The sequence below is a fragment of the Gobio gobio genome, assembly GCF_949357685.1.
Source record: "Gobio gobio genome assembly, chromosome: 4".
In the NCBI taxonomy this organism is placed as follows: domain Eukaryota; kingdom Metazoa; phylum Chordata; class Actinopteri; order Cypriniformes; family Gobionidae; genus Gobio; species Gobio gobio.
The window spans coordinates 61,811,678-61,834,450 of record NC_137100.1 but is presented as its reverse complement, the minus strand read 5'-3'; the positions used below and the strand labels follow the sequence as shown (position 1 = coordinate 61,834,450).

Below are 22,773 nucleotides of genomic sequence, written 5' to 3'. Positions count from 1 at the left end.
CATGTCGTTCGACACCCATAATACCTCCGTTCATATTCGGAACACAAATGAAGATATTTTTGTTGAAAGCTGATGACTGAGAAAGGCTTCAGATAGGCCTCCATTGGCATTCAGTACATTTACACTCCCAAGACCCATAAAAGGCACTTAAAACGTCGTTACAAAGTCCATCTCACCACAGTGGCTCTACAATAATCTTACGATGCGACGACAATAGTTTTTGTGCGCAAAAAAAAATCAAAATAACACCTTTATCCAACTTGTTCTCGACTTCCGTGTGTGCCTCCACGACGCATGCGCGAGAATATGACGTAGCGTCGGCGTTCGGGAATCCATGAAATACACACTTAAGCCCCATTTCGAGAACTACGCCGAGACCTAAAGCACGATCAATGTAGAATCCAACAGCTTAGACACGCGTGTCTTCCTCTGCTCGTAAACAAATCGCTTCTGGGTCATCTGTCCGAACGCCGGATCTGCGTCATATTCTCGCGCATGCGTCGTGGAGGCACACACGGAAGACAAGAACAAGTTGGATAAAGGTGTTATTTTGATTTTTTTTTTGCGCACAAAAATTATTGTCGTCGCATCGTAAGATTATTGTAGAGTCACTGTGGTGAGATGGACTTTGTAAGGACGTTTTAAGTGCCTTTTATGGGTCTTGGGAGTGTAAATGTACTGAATGCCAATGGAGGCCTATCTGAAGCCTTTCTCAGCATCAGCTTTACACTAAAATATCTTCATTTGTGTTCCGAATATGAACGGAGGTCTTACGGGTGTCCAACGACATGAGGGTGAGTAATTAATGACAGAATTTTCATTTTTGGGTGAACTAACCCTTTAATGCCACGGAGAGAGGGCTAGAGAGAGAGTTTGTGAATGAGACGTTAATGCGCACTTTGTTTGTTCAGCTCTTACGATGATTTTTTGAGTGAAAAACGATGTAATAAACTTCATAAACCATCAGTAAAGTCTGGCCATCATTCGGACGGGATATACGCTACATTCTGTGTCCAAAAACATCTCGGGATAAGGTTTTCACACTGACAGCTGTGCATTGTAAGATATAGCAACTCCGTTTGTTTGTCCGAGTTAGCAACAGTAACTAAGGGGGGCGGGGCTTACCGATAGGTCAATTATAGCACTTAAACATGGAAAAGTCAGATTTTCATGATATGTCCCCTTTAAGTGCAAAATCGCAGCCCTTATGTAAATGTAAAATTACATTGAAGGCAGTTGCTCTCTTGCAGATAATTGTCTGTTCCTCATGCAATACCATATTGCTTCAAATATCTTGGAATGTTTTATGGAGAGCTGTTTCTTTAAATGCAGATGACCCTTGAACTTCCTGCCCTGTCATCGTTGCACCCTTGAGCGGTACACTTAAACTCTGTCTGTGAATCACACTGGATGAAACGGTCCCGACCCAGCAACAGTGATGATATCAGCCGCATGCACACTACCTCTAATGTGTACTTTGACTTTTTTAATGACCCAGAAGAACACAGTATAATAAATCGATAAAGAGCGAGCGAGGGTGACTGGTAGAGGTGGGTTTTTATTTTTTGTGCTGTAAGGGTTTGGCTTTGTACAGGTTTCACTTCCTCGACGTAAAGCGCGAAGCACACAACTTCAGTGCTGACACGACTATGTTCAACTGCTCACATGCAGACGTATACAAACCAGCAGTCACGAGACATCTGATTATGTTGTTTTAGAGTTGAGTATGTGATTGAATCTTCTGTGATTATGATATTACATATCATGCATCCTATTAAAATGGACATTTGAGGTGTTGGGTAATTTAGCTGGTTTAATGTGTTTGCTTAGTGCTTTATAATTTCAATTCATCACTGTTTTAGTTTGCATTAGCAAATCCTTTCATTGTAAAAGGATTAGGGGTGCACCGAAATTTCGGTAAAAAAAAAAAAAACAGCCGAAAACATAAACATTTTCGGTTTCGGCCCAGAATTTTCATTTCGGTGCATCACTAAAAAGGGTCATCAGATTATGTGGGTAAATAGCATTACTTTGAATTTAGCCAAAAATTTACATTTTGTAATTATTTCCCCACACTCAAATAATTTGTTCTTCCTACTTTTTTAGCAAAAACATCTGGGCCCGTATTCATAAAGATTCTAAGAGTCCTCTCAGAAAACTCCTAATTTAGCTTAAAAACTTTTACGTAGGAGTCTTAGCTTAAGAGTAGTGCTGGGCGGTATGACCAAAAATGTATATCACGGTATTTTTCTAAATTATATCGGTTTCACGGTATATGACGGTATTTTTTCCCCTATGCCTGACAGAGTGTTAATCACATTTTACTGTTTACAGGGTGTTAATTTACATTTTACACATTTTTTTCAAAAAAAATACTGCAGGAGATTGACTAGAATACCCTGTTTTACTGTCATGACGAGTGAATATTGTAGAAAAATTCCACACTAGAGTTAATAGGTCTACAGGTTTACAAAATGATGCTGTGGAGAGACAACAGCCAATAAAACACAGACATGCAACACGCTCAGAATCATACTTACAGACAACTGAATATTAAAAGTTGAGTTGAGGGCACCTTAAGCATTTTAAAAATCTAATCCTATATAACAACAAACTGCCAAAACGAGGAGAAACGCGGATATTTGCAATACATTTAAGAGCACTCTCTGAACGAATGACACACATCAGTTTAACACAGAAATAATAAAGCATTTCGTTTTTTGCCCATTCTTCTTTGAATTGTCAGTTTATTTATTAACTTACATCATTGTCTTTTGAATAATCCATCGTGTCAGTGCGTTCGTGATCAGACATAGGTTATCAGTGTAATCAGTGCATACATTTCATTTTAATAAGACGTGATGAAATATGCGTGCATACACGCTTCTGGTTCATGTCTAGAGCACTAGAGTTTATGAAATATGTCCATAAAAAATTTAAACGCGCTCGCTCCGGGCTATATCAGTGCTATATGACCCATGTGGTGAGCGTTGTTAAACTCATCGCAGCGCTGCGTGCCGAAACCGCTCTCTCTCGCGCGCCGCGTGTAGTTTGAATTCTCAACAATAATCAAGGGCTGAATCCGACATCGCTCCCATAACTTCAAATATAGCATTGTTTGGAGGGCACAGCGCTTTGTAGTGGTGTCCGAAACCCTAGTGGACGTGTGCACTCATTCTACCCCATTGCACCGCAATAACGAGTGTACAGCCGATGTACACACAACGGTTGTCCGACTTCACGCACGTTTTCATTCACTCCTTCAAATAAAGTGATAACGTAGGGAATAGTGAATGAGAGTATAGGATACAGCCATAGGCTGTGCTGTAATGCGATCTCAATGTGCTCTGACTGTTCTTACTGCAACAGTGAAAAGCGTCCCCTCTCAAACAATGACGCGCTGCGCCGCGTTCCGAACGTTGTTTAAACGTCATATACCGGTATTGCGGTATCATCAAAATTCATATCATAAAAAAAATAAATATCGGTATTCGGTATGAACCGGTATACCGCCCAGCACTACTTAAGAGCTATTCGGGGCCGATCTGAGAGCAACTCTGAGCAAGGAAAATACAAAAACGTTTATCTTAGTGAAGAGGCGGCGCTGACCCCGTTGTCCAAAAAGGGGAAAAAAGGAGCGCTTTTAAGTATAGGGTCTATTCTAAGCCTTCACTTTGAAATTACAAGCGCAAATTGTCCTATTTTACCGTTCTCACACACACTCACACACACTCACACACACACACACACACACACACACACTCACTCACTCACTCACTCACACACTCACACACACACACACACACACACACACACACACACACACACACACACACACACACACACTCACACTCACACACACACACACACACACACACACACACACACACACACACACACACACACACACACACACACACACACACACACACACACACACACACTATATATATGTATGTGTATATGTATATAAATCCTTGTATTATTTACCATGCTGTTCATTTCCTATAAGGTATTTGATTGGCTTAGAATTATAAACATTGTTCCACTCTTTCCAATTACACTGATTGCTGGCATGTCTATTTAATTGGTGGTTTGAAAGTTGGATTTAATGCAACAAACATGATCCCTGCACGATCTAATCTATAGCGTCTTAAGTCACTGTCATCCATTGTCTGCAACACATTTCTTCTCCCTCTTCGTCTTTGTGCCATTTTCTCCGCTGCTAAAGAAACTCTTAAGCCTCTTAAAAGTCCTCATCCGTGCTCCTAACAAATTTGACCTTAAGACCTCTTTTAAGGGTTAAGATGCTTTCTGAATTACTTTTTTCTTTACTAGGATTTTTTAGTTAATTTTAAGAGTAAACGCCCACATTTCTAAGAATTTTCTTCGAATTTTGTCACTAGGAGCTACTCTTTGCATTAAGATTCTTTATGAATACGGGCCCTGGTTTTCATTCATAAAAAGTGGTCCAAAATAAAATGTTTTTTGGAGATTCCTGTATGGTGAGGGAGCGTTTAGATACTCTTTAGCATCATTAAGATCAGGGATTCCCAAACTTTTGTGTCAGCCGAACCCATTGAAACAAGAGATTTTTAAGTTATTTTAATAATTTACCAACACATTTGCATGTTCACGGTTCTCTGATGTCAATTAATGGGCACATAACATGCAGGAAACGTTGTTTATATGTTTAAAATATCATTTTTGTATTTTATTTTTGATTGTTTTAGTTTTCCTGTAATTCTGTTGTCCAGGCTGCAGACATGTTTATCAGTGCTGTGTATGCTCTGATAATCTTTATAAGGACTCTGGGATGAATGTTTATCCATACAGTAATGTTCTCAGTGAGGATTGTGGTGTGAGAATCCATAACAAGTCATAACAATTCAATCTAATCGCCCGATAACAGCCCAACTCTTCTATCAGGCACTTCTGATCTGAGGGTGTCTGGGGATATTAAGTGTGTGTTTGTATGCTTTATTTCTTTCTTTTCTTTTGCAGGTGTGTTTCGGTATCACTGCAGCCATGCTGTCCAGACTAAGTACGCGTGTGAGGCCGTGTGTGAGTGTGTGTCGATGGGTTCACACTAAAGAGAAGGGGAAACCGCTCATGCTCAACCCACGGACCAACAAGGTTAGACTAAATGCAATCTGTCCATCCTTCTAGTTTGGTCTCTTTCAGTCGCCATTCTTTCTGGTTTTCAATATCACGCATAGAAGAGTTGGGGAATCTTTAAATCTGTAATTTCCTGCTTTCAGTTTAAAGGGGTCATTAACGGCATTGTTTTATGTATCCAGGGTGCAACTTATTTTGTTACTATGATTTTTACATCAAAGATTGTCATAATTTAGAAATAAAAGGCATTTTTCCCACTCTGATTTGAACGCTCTGTTTGAAGGGGCGTGTCTGCTGTGAGACGTCAGTGTAAACGCCCACTGCTGTGATTGGCTGCTGTGAGACTTCAATATAAACGCCCACTGCTGTGATTGGCAGCTGTGAGACTACAGTGTAAACGCCCATTGCTGTGATTGGCTGCTGTGAGACGTCAGTGTAAACGCCCACTGCTGTGATTGGCTGCTGTGAGACTTCAGTGTAAACGCCCACTGCTGTGATTGGCTGCTCTGAGACGTCAGTGTAAACGCCCACTGCTGTGATTGGCTGCTGTGAGACTTCAGTGTAAACGCCCACTGCTGTGATTGGCTGCTGTGAGACGTCAGTGTAAACGCCCACTGCTGTGATTGGCTGCTGTGAGACTTCAGTGTAAACGCCCACTGCTGTGATTGGCTGCTGTGAGACTTCAGTGTAAACGCCCACTGCTGTGATTGGCTGCTGTGAGACGTCAGTGTAAACGCCCACTGCTGTGATTGGCTGCTGTGAGACGTCAGTGTAAACGCCCACTGCTGTGATTGTCTGCTGTGAGACGTCAGTGTAAACGCCCACTGCTGTGATTGGCTGCTGTGAGGCGTCAGTGTAAACGCCCACTGCTGTGATTGGCTACTGTGAGACGTCAGTGTAAACGCCCACTGCTGTGATTGTCTGCTGTGAGACGTCAGTGTAAACGCCCACTGCTGTGATTGTCTGCTGTGAGACGTCAGTGTAAACGCCCACTGCTGTGATTGGCTACTGTGAGACGTCAGTGTAAACGCCCACTGCTGTGATTGGCAGCTGTGAGACTCAGTGTAAACGCCCACTGCTGTGATTGGCTGCTGTGAGACGTCAGTGTAAACGCCCACTGCTGTGATTGTCTGCTGTGAGACGTCAGTGTAAACGCCCACTGCTGTGATTGGCTGCTGTGAGACTTCAGTGTAAACGCCCACTGCTGTGATTGGCTGCTGTGATTGGCTGCTGTGAGACGTCAGTGTAAACGCCCACTGCTGTGATTGGCTGCTGTGAGACTTCAGTGTAAATGCCCACTGCTGTGATTGGCTGCTGTGATTGGCTGCTGTGAGACGTCAGTGTAAACGCCCACTGCTGTGATTGGCTGCTGTGAGACGTCAGTGTAAACGCCCACTGCTGTGATTGTCTGCTGTGATTGGCTGCTGTGAGACGTCAGTGTAAACGCCCACTGCTGTGATTGTCTGCTGTGATTGGCTGCTGTGATTGGCTGCTGTGAGACGTCAGTGTAAACGCCCACTGCTGTGATTGGCTGCTGTGAGACGTCAGTGTAAACGCCCACTGCTGTGATTGGCTGCTGTGAGACGTCAGTGTAAACGCCCACTGCTGTGATTGTCTGCTGTGATTGGCTGCTGTTAGACGTCAGTGTAAACGCCCACTGCTGTGATTGGCTGCTGTGATTGGCTGCTGTGATTGGCTGCTGTGAGACGTCAGTGTAAACGCCCACTGCTGTGATTGGCTGCTGTGATTGGCTGCTGTGAGACGTCAGTGTAAACGCCCACTGCTGTGATTGTCTGCTGTGAGACGTCAGTGTAAACGCCCACTGCTGTGATTGGCTACTGTGAGACGTCAGTGTAAACGCCCACTGCTGTGATTGGCAGCTGTGAGACTCAGTGTAAACGCCCACTGCTGTGATTGGCTGCTGTGAGACGTCAGTGTAAACGCCCACTGCTGTGATTGGCTGCTGTGAGACGTCAGTGTAAACGCCCACTGCTGTGATTGGCTGCTGTGATTGGCTGCTGTGAGACGTCAGTGTAAACGCCCACTGCTGTGATTGGCTGCTGTGAGACTTCAGTGTAAATGCCCACTGCTGTGATTGGCTGCTGTGATTGGCTGCTGTGAGACGTCAGTGTAAACGCCCACTGCTGTGATTGGCTGCTGTGAGACTTCAGTGTAAACGCCCACTGCTGTGATTGGCTGCTGTGAGACGTCAGTGTAAACGCCCACTGCTGTGATTGTCTGCTGTGATTGTCTGCTGTGATTGGCTGCTGTGAGACGTCAGTGTAAACGCCCACTGCTGTGATTGTCTGCTGTGATTGGCTGCTGTGATTGGCTGCTGTGAGACGTCAGTGTAAACGCCCACTGCTGTGATTGGCTGCTGTGAGACGTCAGTGTAAACGCCCACTGCTGTGATTGGCTGCTGTGAGACTTCAGTGTAAACGCCCACTGCTGTGATTGGCTGCTGTGATTGGCTGCTGTGAGACGTCAGTGTAAACGCCCACTGCTGTGATTGGCTGCTGTGAGACTTCAGTGTAAATGCCCACTGCTGTGATTGGCTGCTGTGATTGGCTGCTGTGAGACGTCAGTGTAAACGCCCACTGCTGTGATTGGCTGCTGTGAGACTTCAGTGTAAACGCCCACTGCTGTGATTGGCTGCTGTGAGACGTCAGTGTAAACGCCCACTGCTGTGATTGTCTGCTGTGATTGTCTGCTGTGATTGGCTGCTGTGAGACGTCAGTGTAAACGCCCACTGCTGTGATTGTCTGCTGTGATTGGCTGCTGTGATTGGCTGCTGTGAGACGTCAGTGTAAACGCCCACTGCTGTGATTGGCTGCTGTGAGACGTCAGTGTAAACGCCCACTGCTGTGATTGTCTGCTGTGATTGGCTGCTGTTAGACGTCAGTGTAAACGCCCACTGCTGTGATTGGCTGCTGTGATTGGCTGCTGTGATTGGCTGCTGTGAGACGTCAGTGTAAACGCCCACTGCTGTGATTGGCTGCTGTGATTGGCTGCTGTGAGACGTCAGTGTAAACGCCCACTGCTGTGATTGTCTGCTGTGAGACGTCAGTGTAAACGCCCACTGCTGTGATTGGCTGCTGTGAGACGTCAGTGTAAACGCCCACTGCTGTGATTGGCTGCTGTGAGACTTCAGTGTAAACGCCCACTGCTGTGATTGGCTGCTGTGAGACTTCAGTGTAAACGCCCACTGCTGTGATTGGCTGCTGTGAGACGTCAGTGTAAACGCCCACTGCTGTGATTGGCTGCTGTGAGACTTCAGTGTAAACGCCCACTGCTGTGATAGGCTGCTGTGAGACGTCAGTGTAAACGCCCACTGCTGTGATTGGCTGCTGTGAGACTCAGTGTAAACGCCCACTGCTGTGATTGGCTGCTGTGAGACGTCAGTGTAAACGCCCATTGCTGTGATTGGCTGCTGTGAAACTTCAGTGTAAACGCCCACTGCTGTGATTGGCTGCTGTGAGACGTCAGTGTAAACGCCCACTGCTGTGATTGGCTGCTGTGAGACGTCAGTGTAAACGCCCACTGCTGTGATTGGCTGCTGTGTGTCTTCAGTGTAAACGCCCACTGCTGTGATTGGCTGCTGTTAGATTTCAGTGTAAACGCCCACTGCTGTGATTGGCTGCTGTGAGACGTCAGTGTAAACGCCCACTGCTGTGATTGGCTGCTGTGAGACGTCAGTGTAAACGCCCACTGCTGTGATTGGCTGCTGTGAGACTCAGTGTAAACGCCCACTGCTGTGATTGGCTGCTGTGAGACGTCAGTGTAAACGCCCACTGCTGTGATTGGCTGCTGTGTGTCTTCAGTGTAAACGCCCACTGCTGTGATTGGCTGCTGTTAGATTTCAGTGTAAACGCCCACTGCTGTGATTGGCTGCTGTGAGACTTCAGTGTAAACGCCCACTGCTGTGATTGGCTGCTGTGAGGCGTCAGTGTAAACGCCCACTGCTGTGATTGGCTGCTGTGAGACGTCAGTGTAAACGCCCACTGCTGTGATTGGCTGCTGTGAGACTTCAGTGTAAATGCCCACTGCTGTGATTGGCTGCTGTGAGACTCAGTGTAAACGCCCACTGCTGTGATTGGCTGCTGTGAGACATCAGTGTAAACGCCCACTGCTGTGATTGGCTGCTGTGTGTCTTCAGTGTAAACGCCCACTGCTGTGATTGGCTGCTGTGAGACTTCAGTGTAAACGCCCATTGCTGTGATTGGCTGCTGTGAGACTTCAGTGTAAACGCCCACTGCTGTGATTGGCTGCTGTGAGACGTCAGTGTAAACGCCCACTGCTGTGATTGGCTGCTGTGAGACTCAGTGTAAACGCCCACTGCTGTGATTGGCAGCTGTGAGACTTCAGTGTAAACGCCCACTGCTGTGATTGGCAGCTGTGAGACGTCAGTGTAAACGCCCACTGCTGTGATTGGCTGCTGTGAGACTCAGTGTAAACGCCCACTGCTGTGATTGGCTGCTGTGAGACGTCAGTGTAAACGCCCACTGCTGTGATTGGCTGCTGTGAGACTTCAGTGTAAACGCCCACTGCTGTGGTTGGCTGCTGTGAGACGTCAGTGTAAACGCCCACTGTTGTGATTGGCTGCTGTGAGACGTCAGTGTAAACGCCCACTGCTGTGATTGGCTGCTGTGAGACGTCAGTGTAAACGCCCACTGCTGTGATTGGCTGCTGTGAGACGTCAGTGTAAACGCCCACTGCTGTGATTGGCTGCTGTGAGACGTCAGTGTAAACGCCCACTGCTGTGATTGGCTGCTGTGAGACTCAGTGTAAACGCCCACTGCTGTGATTGGCAGCTGTGAGACTTCAGTGTAAACGCCCACTGCTGTGATTGGCTGCTGTGAGACGTCAGTGTAAACGCCCACTGCTGTGATTGGCTGCTGTGAGACGTCAGTGTAAACGCCCACTGCTGTGATTGGCAGCTGTGATTGGCTGCTGTGAGACTCAGTGTAAACGCCCACTGCTGTGATTGGCTGCTGTGAGACTTCAGTGTAAATGCCCACTGCTGTGATTGGCAGCTGTGATTGGCTGCTGTGAGACGTCAGTGTAAACGCCCACTGCTGTGATTGGCTGCTGTGAGACTTCAGTGTAAACGCCCACTGCTGTGATTGGCTGCTGTGATTGGCTGCTGTGAGACTTCAGTGTAAACGCCCACTGCTGTGATTGGCAGCTGTGAGACTTCAGTGTAAATGCCCACTGCTGTGATTGGCTGCTGTGAGACTCAGTGTAAACGCCCACTGCTGTGATTGGCTGCTGTGAGACGTCAGTGTAAACGCCCACTGCTGTGATTGGCTGCTGTGAGACTCAGTGTAAACGCCCACTGCTGTGATTGGCTGCTGTGAGACTTCAGTGTAAACGCCCACTGCTGTGATTGGCTGCTGTGAGACGTCAGTGTAAACGCCCACTGCTGTGATTGGCAGCTGTGAGACTTCAGTGTAAACGCCCACTGCTGTGATTGGCAGCTGTGAGACTTCAGTGTAAACGCCCACTGCTGTGATTGGCTGCTGTGAGACGTCAGTGTAAACGCCCACTGCTGTGATTGGCTGCTGTGAGACTTCAGTGTAAACGCCCACTGCTGTGATTGGCTGCTGTGAGACTTCAGTGTAAATGCCCACTGCTGTGATTGGCTGCTGTGATTGGCAGCTGTGAGACTCAGTGTAAACGCCCACTGCTGTGATTGGCAGCTGTGAGACTTCAGTGTAAACGCCCACTGCTGTGATTGGCAGCTGTGAGACTCAGTGTAAACGCCCACTGCTGTGATTGGCAGCTGTGAGACTTCAGTGTAAACGCCCACTGCTGTGATTGGCTGCTGTGAGACGTCAGTGTAAACGCCCACTGCTGTGATTGTCTGCTGTGAGACGTCAGTGTAAACGCCCACTGCTGTGATTGGCTGCTGTGAGGCGTCAGTGTAAACGCCCACTGCTGTGATTGGCTCCTGTGAGACTTCAGTGTAAACGCCCACTGCTGTGATTGGCAGCTGTGAGACTACAGTGTAAACGCCCACTGCTGTGATTGGCAGCTGTGAGACTTCAGTGTAAACGCCCACTGCTGTGATTGGCAGCTGTGAGACTACAGTGTAAACGCCCATTGCTGTGATTGGCTGCTGTGAAACTTCAGTGTAAACGCCCACTGCTGTGATTGGCTGCTGTGAGACGTCAGTGTAAACGCCCACTGCTGTGATTGGCAGCTGTGTGTCTTCAGTGTAAACGCCCACTGCTGTGATTGGCTGCTGTGAGACTTCAGTGTAAACGCCCACTGCTGTGATTGAGCAGCTGTGAGACTTCAGTGTAAACGCCCACTGCTGTGATTGGCAGCTGTGAGACTTCAGTGTAAACGCCCACTGCTGTGATTGGCTGCTGTGAGGCGTCAGTGTAAACGCCCACTGCTGTGATTGGCAGCTGTGTGTCTTCAGTGTAAACGCCCACTGCTGTGATTGGCAGCTGTGAGACTTCAGTGTAAACGCCCACTGCTGTGATTGGCAGCTGTGAGACTTCAGTGTAAACGCCCACTGCTGTGATTGGCAGCTGTGAGTCTTCAGTGTAAACGCCCACTGCTGTGATTGGCAGCTGTGAGACTTCAGTGTAAACGCCCACTGCTGTGATTGGCAGCTGTGAGACTTCAGTGTAAACGCCCACTGCTGTGATTGGCAGCTGTGAGACTTCAGTGTAAACGCCCACTGCTGTGAATGGCTGGTTCGTTCTCTCGGCTTGGTTACAATAAATGTTTTGGGAATAACAAGGAAGTTTTCAGTTATGAAACTTAAAGGATATCCTCATAGTATGATGACCTCTTGGAAAATTAGATTCATGACCCCTTTAAATAAAAATAATAAATGCCACAAAAACAACAAGGATCTCAATTACAGTGACAGCCTTAAACTTTTAGCATTCACCCTAAATAACTCAACTATATAATGACCGTTTGATGTCTTTGCTAGTTTTTTTGTTGTTTTTTTACTCCCCAACGCAGACGCATACACGCTTTCTAACACAATTCTTGTGTGTTGAGGGTCTGAATGCTTTTGTCTGGAAAACATTAGTGGAGTGACTCAGCAGAAGTGCCACGTATCCTGAAAAACATGGGTGTGTGCCTAATTTCTGAGCTGTAGACCACTGGTTTTGCTTCAGGACTCTCATCAAACGATGACCCAACACAGAACCGAAATTGTTTATTGTACAAAAGTAAACCTAAAATGTTTGATGGCTGCCAGCAATTGACCTCACAAAACACATTGTGGTCAACACAAACCATGTTTATCCTTCCTGCAACTGCGTTTTATGTGGGTCGCGTTTGCGTAGCTTTTGTTTATGCTTTTTGAAGATGAAGTCATGCACCAAAATACCACTTAGTTTGGATGCCTGTACTTTGACGTCAATCACAAAGACAAATCGTCCCCTTGGAATTATAAGGTTCTATCTGACGTTTTTGTCAAAATTGAGTTATTCACATATTCTTATTCTGTGACAACTTATTTACATTATGGGATGTTTTTTTTTTAAAGTTGTGTACATTTTGGGACTTTTTATTGAAAAACAAAAAGGTTCTATCTACAAAGTCGAACTCTGACTTGGCTCTATAAGGTTCTATCTGCGTGAGCCAATCAACACTTCGAATGCACAGAAGAGGACCAATCAGGATCAACTTTATAGGTCGTGTCGCCGGCTTTTTACTTGACAGGAAAGATCGCAGACACACAATATCTGTGAGAATTATGGCACACAACGCAAAGTTTTTAAGAAACCTCAAGATCGACATTTTTAAAAAAAGGACAGCAGCCCGAATTCCAGGCATCATATAGTCAGTGAATCATTTTTCAATGATTATTAAACTTTATAAATTAATTTGCTGAAGCATGTCTGTTTTCTTGCAGTTTTAAAAGTCTTAAAAGGTCTTAATTTTTACAATATTAAGCCATAAAAGGTCAAATAGTCAACAGTTTAATTGATGGGGTCTCAATTACAACAATAAATGTTAGCATGTTATTTCAGCCATACTGATGTCTAGAGAGAAAGCCATTTTACCTGGCCCACTTTAGGTGGAATAAAATCCTGCTCAGATGCATTACAGTAGCTGCTTTCTGTCTAAACAAAAGAAAGATTAACAATTTCTGCAATAATGTGTTTAATTACCCACCATATTGGTACCAAAAATTAACATCTGCACTGGACAAAATATTTAGACCTACCTTGCTTAATTTGAAATGTCCTAAATACATGGAAGTACTAAAAATATGAAATAAATGTCATAGAAAGGATAACATTTTACTTTCCAACACATGTTGAGACATTGTTACAACATTATTTTTATATTTAATGTTCAAATAATGTTTTGGCAGATAGAAAAGTGTTTTTTTTAGAATTAGAAGGTTCTATCTGCATTTGACCCATTCCAAAAATCCCCATTTACAATTTTGAGAGGATTGTGATATTGTATATTTAGAATACATTTAGGGTCCCTGTTATTTTCATGTTTGAAAGAAACTTGTTCCCCATATAAATTTTCCTATATGTAATGCAAAAACTTTGAAGCTCAATATCTCAAAACTGCTCAGATAGAACCTTATAATTCCAAGGGGACGAAATGAAGTGTTTTTCCTCCCATTTAAAAGTTGATAAGTCTATCCTAACTAACTATCCATCAATATTTCATGATTTGCATTTCACATAGTATTTTTCTACCAGCCCTGTTATAAACAGCCCTCAAACATGCTCAGACAAACGCATGTACACACTCCAGGCATAAGGAATGTAAGGTGAATGCAATTCCTCTGTGGGCTGGATGGTCTAGATGGGTGTTTCCCCCTCGCTGACCCTCATTGGTCGCTGTTCTGCATTGATCTCCTCCCTGTAGACACCCTGTGTTGGGTTTCCTCCTTTCACACGGCACAGGATGTATGCATTACATTTGTGGCTCTGGCACCTCAGGTCAAAAAGTCATGCATGGTTTTAATACAGAAGAGCAGGGCTGCTCCAGCTCATCCCCAAACACGCATAAAGCAGTGTCTCTGTAGGACCTATTGTGTAGACAATGCATTAGGTTAGACCATCTACAGTTGTCTTTGTATGGCTTTGTCTGTAATGTGTGTCGTTTGCTTAGGCAAGCATCACTAGTGTTGCTCATATTTATGGTTGGGGCTTTGAACAAACCTCTAACTCTAAAGAAACTTTGGTGTTGCACCAGTAAACCGTTTGTAAGCCGTGTAGTCTTGAATGTGTACTTGAAATCTGACACATTCCAAAAAATTAATAATAATAATAATAAGTAATGTCAAACCACATATGTATATCGGTCAGGTTTGTAAATATCATATTACTACATAGATATTTTATGTTTTATTTTATTTGTCCTTTATGTTTGTATTATTTTACTTGATAATCATTCACATTTAGTCATTTAGCAGACGCTTTTATCCAAAGCGACTTACAAATAAGAGCAATAGAAGCAACTAAAGCAGTCAAGGGCAACAATATGCAAGTGCTGTTTTTCTTTGCAATATTTTTTGCAATAATTGATGAATATTATTATTTTTGTTGTTGTTAGTTGTTATTATTTATGTATATATTTTTTGTTTTATATGACTTAATTTTATTTTGAATGACTACTTATATAACTTATAATGCAAAAATACTTATAATATTAAGTTATTGTAATAATTAAATAATAATAATAAAAATAATTACTGACCATAACTTTTTTTATGTATATATATGAAAAAAAATATATATAAAATGTTTTGATCAGGGTTGTAAAATGTTATAAAATATAACATGTTTTGATTAGGTTTTATATTATTTAATTATTATTAGGCTATTTGTTTTTGTTATTCAGACTGTTGTCATTAAGGAGAGCAGGAAAAAAATCCTGCACTCGACCTTTGGTTTCAAAAACAATATAATATATTTAATGCAACTTTTTGTGATCTGACCAATGTTTTGAAATGTTAAAAATTTGAATCCAATTTCATTTGAATTGGCCAAAATTCAGCTGAACAAAACATTTGGCTTGGGATATTTTGACTTTGGAAACTCAGAACTCATTAGCGATGATGCCCTTGTAGTTACCCCCAGTTTTACTGTAGTGAAAAAGTAAAAAGCTTGTGTAAACACTGTGTATTTGTGTGCTCACAGGGCATGGCTTTCACTCTCAAGGAGAGGCAGGTTTTGGGCATTCAGGGTCTGTTACCACCAAAGATCGAGACCCAAGACACCCAGGCCATGCGTTTCCAGAAAAACCTGAAGAAGATGTCCGACCCACTGCAGAAGTACATTCATTCACATCACTACATATTTCTGATAATAAGAGCTGTTCTAAAACTTGATTTGAAATTAAAATTTCCATATAAAATCTGAATTGCATATATAAAACTGACCCTTAATATGAGAAATGTTTTGACCCAAGGCTGTGTGGCTACAAATAATCTTAGCCAACAATATCATAACCTGCTTTTCATGATCCTGAAAGATAAAATTAGCCAGATAAAAAGTCTAAATATTAAATGTGTATATATATAATGCAGATTTGTGTTTGGGTCCATTTGAGCAGGTATATCTACCTAATGGGGATTCAGGAGAGGAACGAGCGTCTCTTCTACCGCGTGCTCATGGAAGACATCGAAGCTCTCATGCCCATCGTCTACACGCCAACTGTTGGCCTTGCGTGTACGCAGTATGGACACATCTTCAGGAGACCCAAGTAAGCTACACCTCATGAATTATTAACTATTTCACTTTGATACATTGAACCCATTTCTGTGTGAATCACAACTTTGATTGATTGCTCAACGTGCTCTTATTCTCAGCTTGTCTTGAAGTTATTTTTTAGATGTACAAGATAGCAGACATATTGCAATTTAAAGAGGCCATATAATGCCATTTTACAAAGTCTTGATTTTGTTTGGAGCTGTATTAGAATAGGTTTTCCTGCTTGAATGTTCAAAAACACATTTTACTAGGGTTGGGTACCGATATTGGCACCGGTACTTATATAACCGGTATGTACCGGACCGAATCAGAGCGCAGATTTCGGTTCCTCATTTCGGTGCCAAAATTCAAACGTGCTTTCGCGCTTTGACTGGCACCGAGCCAGAGACAGACGCTCAGCGCTGGTCACATCACAACTCATGACAACTATTCAGTGTTTTCAACCACATCATGTTTATTTCAGGTTTCAGACATTTAAATGCTCATATAGGCTACTAGCAAAAAACACAGTGATGTCTATGAAAGCGGCAATGACAATCCTTTCAGACGGTTATAATTTGACTAACATGCACATTATATAGTAACTATATAGTTTACTCTATTCTTCTTCCAGTTCACTGGTCACTTACTTTCATGTATTTCGTGAGACGAGAATGCACTCAAGTGTTGTAAATCCGACAGATCCGATTCTGAGGCGCAAACTAACATGGCGCCGCCCATTGCGCTTTATAGATCAACTAACACACATTCATTCTCTCAAACATTTGAACATCAGATAGTTTGTGACACAGTTAAGAAGTTTGTGAATATTTTGAATAAAAAGAAAAAACGAAATAAACCCGATACAGCTGAGCTGTCAGCGCTATTGCGGCCGCTGTGTGTCATGTGAGAAACATGACGCGTCGCCATGGAAACAATAAGGCGATGCGTTCTAAAATATTTAGCCAGAGAATATGATCATATTTCAAAATAAAACTGAAGCTCGAAGCTGGTTAGTAGCATACCAAGAATACAGACTACTGCTGTTATTACTGTAACTGTTATTTAGAGTTATATTAGGCCTGTTTTACTGTGAATTTGTAAATAAGTCAATTATAATTTGTAAATAAGTAAATTGTGTTTTGTATTTATTTATATTCATACATTTAAGTATACATTAATCTTTTAATAAATGGTTCAATTTAAATAAAAATAAATGAATAAAAAGCCATTTAATGTCATCCACCTCGTTTTGTGGCCTTTTTTTTTTTTTTTTTTAAGTATCGGTTCAGGCACCATTTAGGCACCGGTACCGTTTTAAAAGTATCGGTTTGGCACCGGAATCGAAAAAAACCCAAACGGTACCCAACCCTACATTTTACACATATTTGACATTGTTGCAGCTCCTCTCTTCCCAGTCTGCAGTAATGCTCTGTTTAGTTCCTGTCTCTATGAAGCCCCTCCTTCTGAAAAGCTCAATGTGCTCTGATTGGTTGGCTGGATCACTGTGTTGTGATTGGTCAACCACTTCTAGTGTGTTCAGGGGAAATGTCACACCCCTTACCATAACCATGGCTGAATCCGAAATCGCCCCCTATACCCTCAAATAGGGCATTATTTGAAGGGACAGCCATTTGTAGTGGTGTCCAAAACCATAGTGGATGATATCGAGTGCACTCATTCAATCCCACATTGCGGCGCAATAGCGAGTGTACAACCGATGTACACACAACAGCTGTCCAAATTCATTCACTCCTTCAAGTGGACCGTATTAGTGGACTAATGTAGGGAATAGAGAATGAAGGTTTAGGGGGCGATTTCGGATTCAGCCCATGAGTTTCAACACACTACTAACGCAACTCAACCAGGCCTTTCCCCTTAATTTTGCATATGCCTTGGGATATAATTATAAGGAATATTGTGACGTGTTCATTCCCGGAAGAAAACTCAAGACTACAACGGAGGCGTTTCAGGGACTTCATAAGCAGTGATTTAGAGAATAACTCCCTTTTGAGTGACTGGTGCTCAAATCAATATATTGGTGTTACTGAGAGCAACTTGCGCTTTACAGCATCACATCAAAATAAATTGATGAATCAAAAGAACATTTCCTGTCAGAATTGAATGCCATGAATGTAGTAAAATGAGTTGTCTTCACTGGCTGCAAGCAAAAACGAACACCGCTTGACCAGTGTAGGCTGATTAGTGAAAATATAAATCTTACGAGCCATTTTTTTGCCAATTTAACATTTTTACTCACTGAGTTGCTAGTCCAATCATGTACACAATAAACCAACTGTTACTGTGTATTTAGGGTTCAGTGAAATTAATGACAATGTGTAGCTAAAAGTAGATGCACATTCAAAATGGAGTGAAAAAACATCATATGTTAGCAGAAATGTTTAGTATGTAGTTAGGACTGTTTTGTTGTTGTTATTATGGGGAAGATGTGTTAGAGAGATTGAAGTTTTTGTTTTATTCTCCCCAGAGGTCTGTTTATCTCCATTAAGGATAAAGGACATGTCCGTTCCATATTGGATAACTGGCCAGAAACCAATGTCAAGGTATTGGATTTCAACATTCCAGTGCTTTTCAATTGAAAGTGCATGTTTGATATCGCTGTTTGATTAGTAAGCTGTCATGATTTATTTACCCTCATGTTTTTCCTAACACATTTAATGACAATATTTTCTGGGTGATCTATCCCTTTAAGACTGTAATGTATGTATTAATTTGATTTCTTAAGAGACTTTTTGTTAGTATAGTGAGGGATCATTCGTCTCTGTGTGTCTGTAGGCGGTAGTGGTGACCGATGGTGAGCGTATCCTGGGTCTAGGGGATCTGGGAGTGTATGGTATGGGTATTCCGGTAGGAAAGCTGTGTCTTTATACGGCCTGCGCTGGAATCCGGCCTGAGACTTGCCTGCCGGTCTGCATTGATGTGGGCACGGATAACGAGGTTGGTAACCATTCGTTCCCAAACCATTTATGTTACACGATTTGATGGCTCTATCTGTCTGTCTGTCTGTCTGTCTGTCTGTCTGTCTGTCTGTCTTATAAATAATTATAATATAATATACATTTGTTATCCATGCATCTAACATGACACTTTTCACTGTCAATTTCACTATGGAGGTTTGTATGCTGTTCTTAATTCCAGAACCCTTCTGTAGTGGATTTTTATTAATTGTAAATGTGTTTAATTCAATTCAATTCAAATTTATTTGTATAGCGCTTTTCACAATACACATTGTTTCAAAGCAGCTTTACAGAAAGTGCATTTCATAGATGTACATTGAAAAATGTTAGAAAGAGAATGTTAAAGAAAAATGTTAGAATAAGTTAATCAATCATGTATTAATTTAGGCCATAACAGCGCTGGCATTGAGTCGTCTCTTCACAGGTGTCGGGGCATCCGAAGTCTCCATGAGAGGCTGGATACAAACTGGAGCTGACGAACTAGTTACCTCGGGACTAGTGTCCCAAGATAACAACAGAAAAGCAGATGGGAAATAATTAGCATAGCTGCTGTTCAGAATATTAATGCTTTTGATCCGATTTAACTGTAGTATAAAAGGTAATTATAATGTGAATGCTTGGCTAAAGATATGCGTCTTTAATCTATTTTTAAACTGGGACAGCGAGTCTGAACCTCGAACAATATCAGGAAGACTATTCCAGAGTTTAGGAGCTAAATGTGAAAATGCCCTCCCTCCTTTAGTGGACTTAGATATCCTAGGAATGACCAGAAGCCTCAAGTTTAGTGATCTTAAAGAGCGCGATGGATTGTAGGGCGATAGAAAATCTGTTAAATACACTGGAGCTAAACCAATTAGGGCTTTATAGGTCAGTAGCAATACTTTGTAATTGATACGGAACTTAATAGGTAACCAGTGTAGAGATGATAAAATTGGTGTTATATGATCATATTTTCTTGACCTAATAAGAACTCTAGCAGCCGAGTTTTGGACTAACTGTAGCTTGTTTATTGGTGATGCAGGACAACCAGCTAATAAAGCATTACAGTAATCTAATCTCGAGGTCATGAATGCATGAAATAACTTTTCTGCATCAGAAATAGATAGCATGTTACGTAGCTTAACAATGTTTCTAAGGTGGAAAAATGCCGTTCTTGTAACATATGAAATATGATTTTCGAAAGACAAGTTGCGGTCTAATATAACACCCAGGTCTTTTACTGTTTACTTTGCAGATGGTTTAAAAGAAATAGCTAATTTATATGTGTGTGTTTGTGCTCTTGTTTGTCTTTGCAGAAGTTACTGAGGGACCCGTTCTACATGGGTCTGTACCAGCGGCGTGACCGCTCTCAGCGCTATGACGATCTCATAGATGAGTTCATGGAGGCTGTGGTGGAGAAGTACGGACAAGACACCCTCATCCAGTTTGAGGACTTTGGCAATCACAACGCTTTCCGATTCCTGAAGAGATACCGTGAGAAGTACTGCACCTTCAATGATGACATCCAGGGTGAGTACCAGTACCTGCAGAACTAGACTTTACAGGATGCATTGCATTATCAGTACAAGATCTTGACCAAAAATTGGTGCACCTCTTGATGGAAATAACATCACAACATTTATTTCCAATTTTCCATTTTTGTTCAAGATCTTATATTGATAATGCAGTAGTCCAGCACATCCCAAAGACTTTCAATGGATTTAGTCTGGACTCAGAGGTGAAAATGATTCTTCATGCTCCTCCCAACCTTTCTTTCACAATCTGAGCCTGATGAATCTTGATATTGTCATCCTGGAATATGGCCATGGTCTGTCTTCCTACATGGTTGCTTAAGAAATGAAAAGCTACACTCCATCAATTAGGGTGAGAAGAACTGTTGCCATCATATAACATGCTAGAACCATAGCAATCACTGCAATAATGATCCAATCATAGGCTCTTAAGCATTTGCCTATTTTAATCCAGGCAGTGTATTACTTATACTTGGTGATTTAAACTCATCAGGTACCGTTTATGCTCTAGACATGAAATATTCCTCTTGTCTTGATGAGGAGAGGTGTGCTGTTGCTTTACTATAAGACAATAAAAAATATACTACAACATTTTCAAAAGCTAAATGAGAATAATGATATCATCATCATATTTGCATACTGAATTGTGATTGGTCCTCATTTTCCTTACAAGCATACTGATACTTCCTTCAAGAAATGCAATCTGATGAATAATTTGCTGATGTGTGTTTGTGTGTCGCAGGCACTGCATCAGTAGCTCTGGCGGGTTTACTGGCGGCTCAGCGTGTCGTAGGGAAGCCAATAACCGAACACAAAGTTCTGTTTCTGGGGGCTGGGGAGGTGAGCCAAGTTCAAAGCCACAATGACGCAAACTCTTGTCTTGTAATCTGTGTGGTTTGATTCAGGATTAAACTTCAGCATAGCCTGTGTATTTAAGCTTTAAGCAATTTTCACTTTTAGGCAGCTCTGGGAATTGCTAACCTGATCGTCATGGCTATGATGGAGTTGGGGGTGTCTCAGGCAGATGCCAGAGAAAAGATCTGGATGTTTGATAAATATGGTCTGTTAATGAAGGTGAGTGAACATGGTTACATCAACCCCAAGTTTCACAGACAAGGCTAAAGGCCAATTTATACTTCTGCGTCGAGTGTACGCCGTAGGCTGTGTGATGTGCGCGTACCCTACGACGTACCCTGACGCGCACCTCTCCAAAAATGTAACAACGCGTCAATTCTACGCGGACCGCAAGTTCTGTGATTGGTCTGCCAGAACCCCTCCCTCAGGTCAATAAATAAATAAAAAAATCTGCGATAGGAGTGTGTGTCCAGAAATGGGATGATAGTTTAATCCTTACATCTGCTATATAACACAATATTTTGTAGTGCAGAGATTCTTTATGTTAGTGAATAAAAACATAGATCCGCTGTGTATAGTTTATTTATTTTCTCATTAAAACCAAAGATGTTAATCAGTGATTGTATATCAAGAACAGGGACACATCACAATGGGTGCATTTCGTTTTGTGATTTCAACGGAACGAATAAAGTCTCCGCAACAGCAATCGATTGAAGCACTCGTCTGCACGAACCACCGATACTGAAAACAGCGCCACGAGCTCTGCATTAGAGCTGCAACTAACGATTATTTTTTCTGTCGACTAATCTAACGATTATTTTTTCGATTAGTCGACTAATCTAACGATTATTTTTCCGGGTTAATCTTATGATTCTTTTTTACTGATTATTGTATTTCAAAGAGGGTAGTGAATTTGTATATTATTTTAACATGAAATCAATGAATGATGACAATATTAATTGTATTTCAGGAAGGGTAGTGTACATAGTATGCCATTTTATAATGAAATATATGAACACAAGAAGCTTTTTAAACATAATATATAATGATACTATTCATCATAAAATGTATACAGAGTAGGCCTAATTAGGAAAAGTTGTTTACTATAGTAGTTGAGTATGATTTACTTATTGATTTGTGTCAATAGTAAACGAAAATGCACTTGTATTTATCTGCAAAAGGTTCGCATACAGGAGCTTTCATCATAGTTTTAATATAACTAGTCATCTATTTTGAAGATACATGTGCATAAACAACCACTAAAGCTGCCAGAAGTTTTTGCCCAAACTTCAAAGACACATTTAAATGATTAAAGCTAGAGGCATATCTTAACTTTAATGTTACTTTAATCATGCAAACTACCTATATACAGCATGTTATTATGCATATGTGTTTGGGACAGAGGGGAACCAGGTCGCATTAACAGGAGATATATGCAGCCCATAATAAATAAAGGCACGAGACGTACTGGGGTCGGAGAAGAACCCCGGAAAATGTGACCGTCTGTTGCAATACACGCGCCACGGTTCAGCTGCGCGAGAGAACCATGGAGAGTACACTGGCAGCAGGGTTGCCAGGTTTTCACAACAAAACCCACCCATTCGTTACTCAAAACTA

The 22,773-nt window shown here is 42.2% G+C and overlaps 1 protein-coding gene across 1 annotated transcript in view; it reads left to right on the top strand.

Annotated features, from left to right (window-relative positions):
• Window positions 1–22,773, top strand: part of me2 (malic enzyme 2, NAD(+)-dependent, mitochondrial) — a 38,600-nt gene that overhangs the window by 3,775 nt on the left and 12,052 nt on the right. The window contains exons 2-9 of the mRNA XM_079815894.1: window positions 5,005–5,136; window positions 15,261–15,394; window positions 15,676–15,825; window positions 18,301–18,376; window positions 18,609–18,770; window positions 20,086–20,299; window positions 21,044–21,141; window positions 21,262–21,375. Of these exons, the coding sequence (XP_079672020.1) occupies window positions 5,029–5,136; window positions 15,261–15,394; window positions 15,676–15,825; window positions 18,301–18,376; window positions 18,609–18,770; window positions 20,086–20,299; window positions 21,044–21,141; window positions 21,262–21,375 (1,056 nt within the window). The 5' untranslated portion in view covers window positions 5,005–5,028. The remainder of the gene's footprint in view (window positions 1–5,004; window positions 5,137–15,260; window positions 15,395–15,675; window positions 15,826–18,300; window positions 18,377–18,608; window positions 18,771–20,085; window positions 20,300–21,043; window positions 21,142–21,261; window positions 21,376–22,773) is intronic.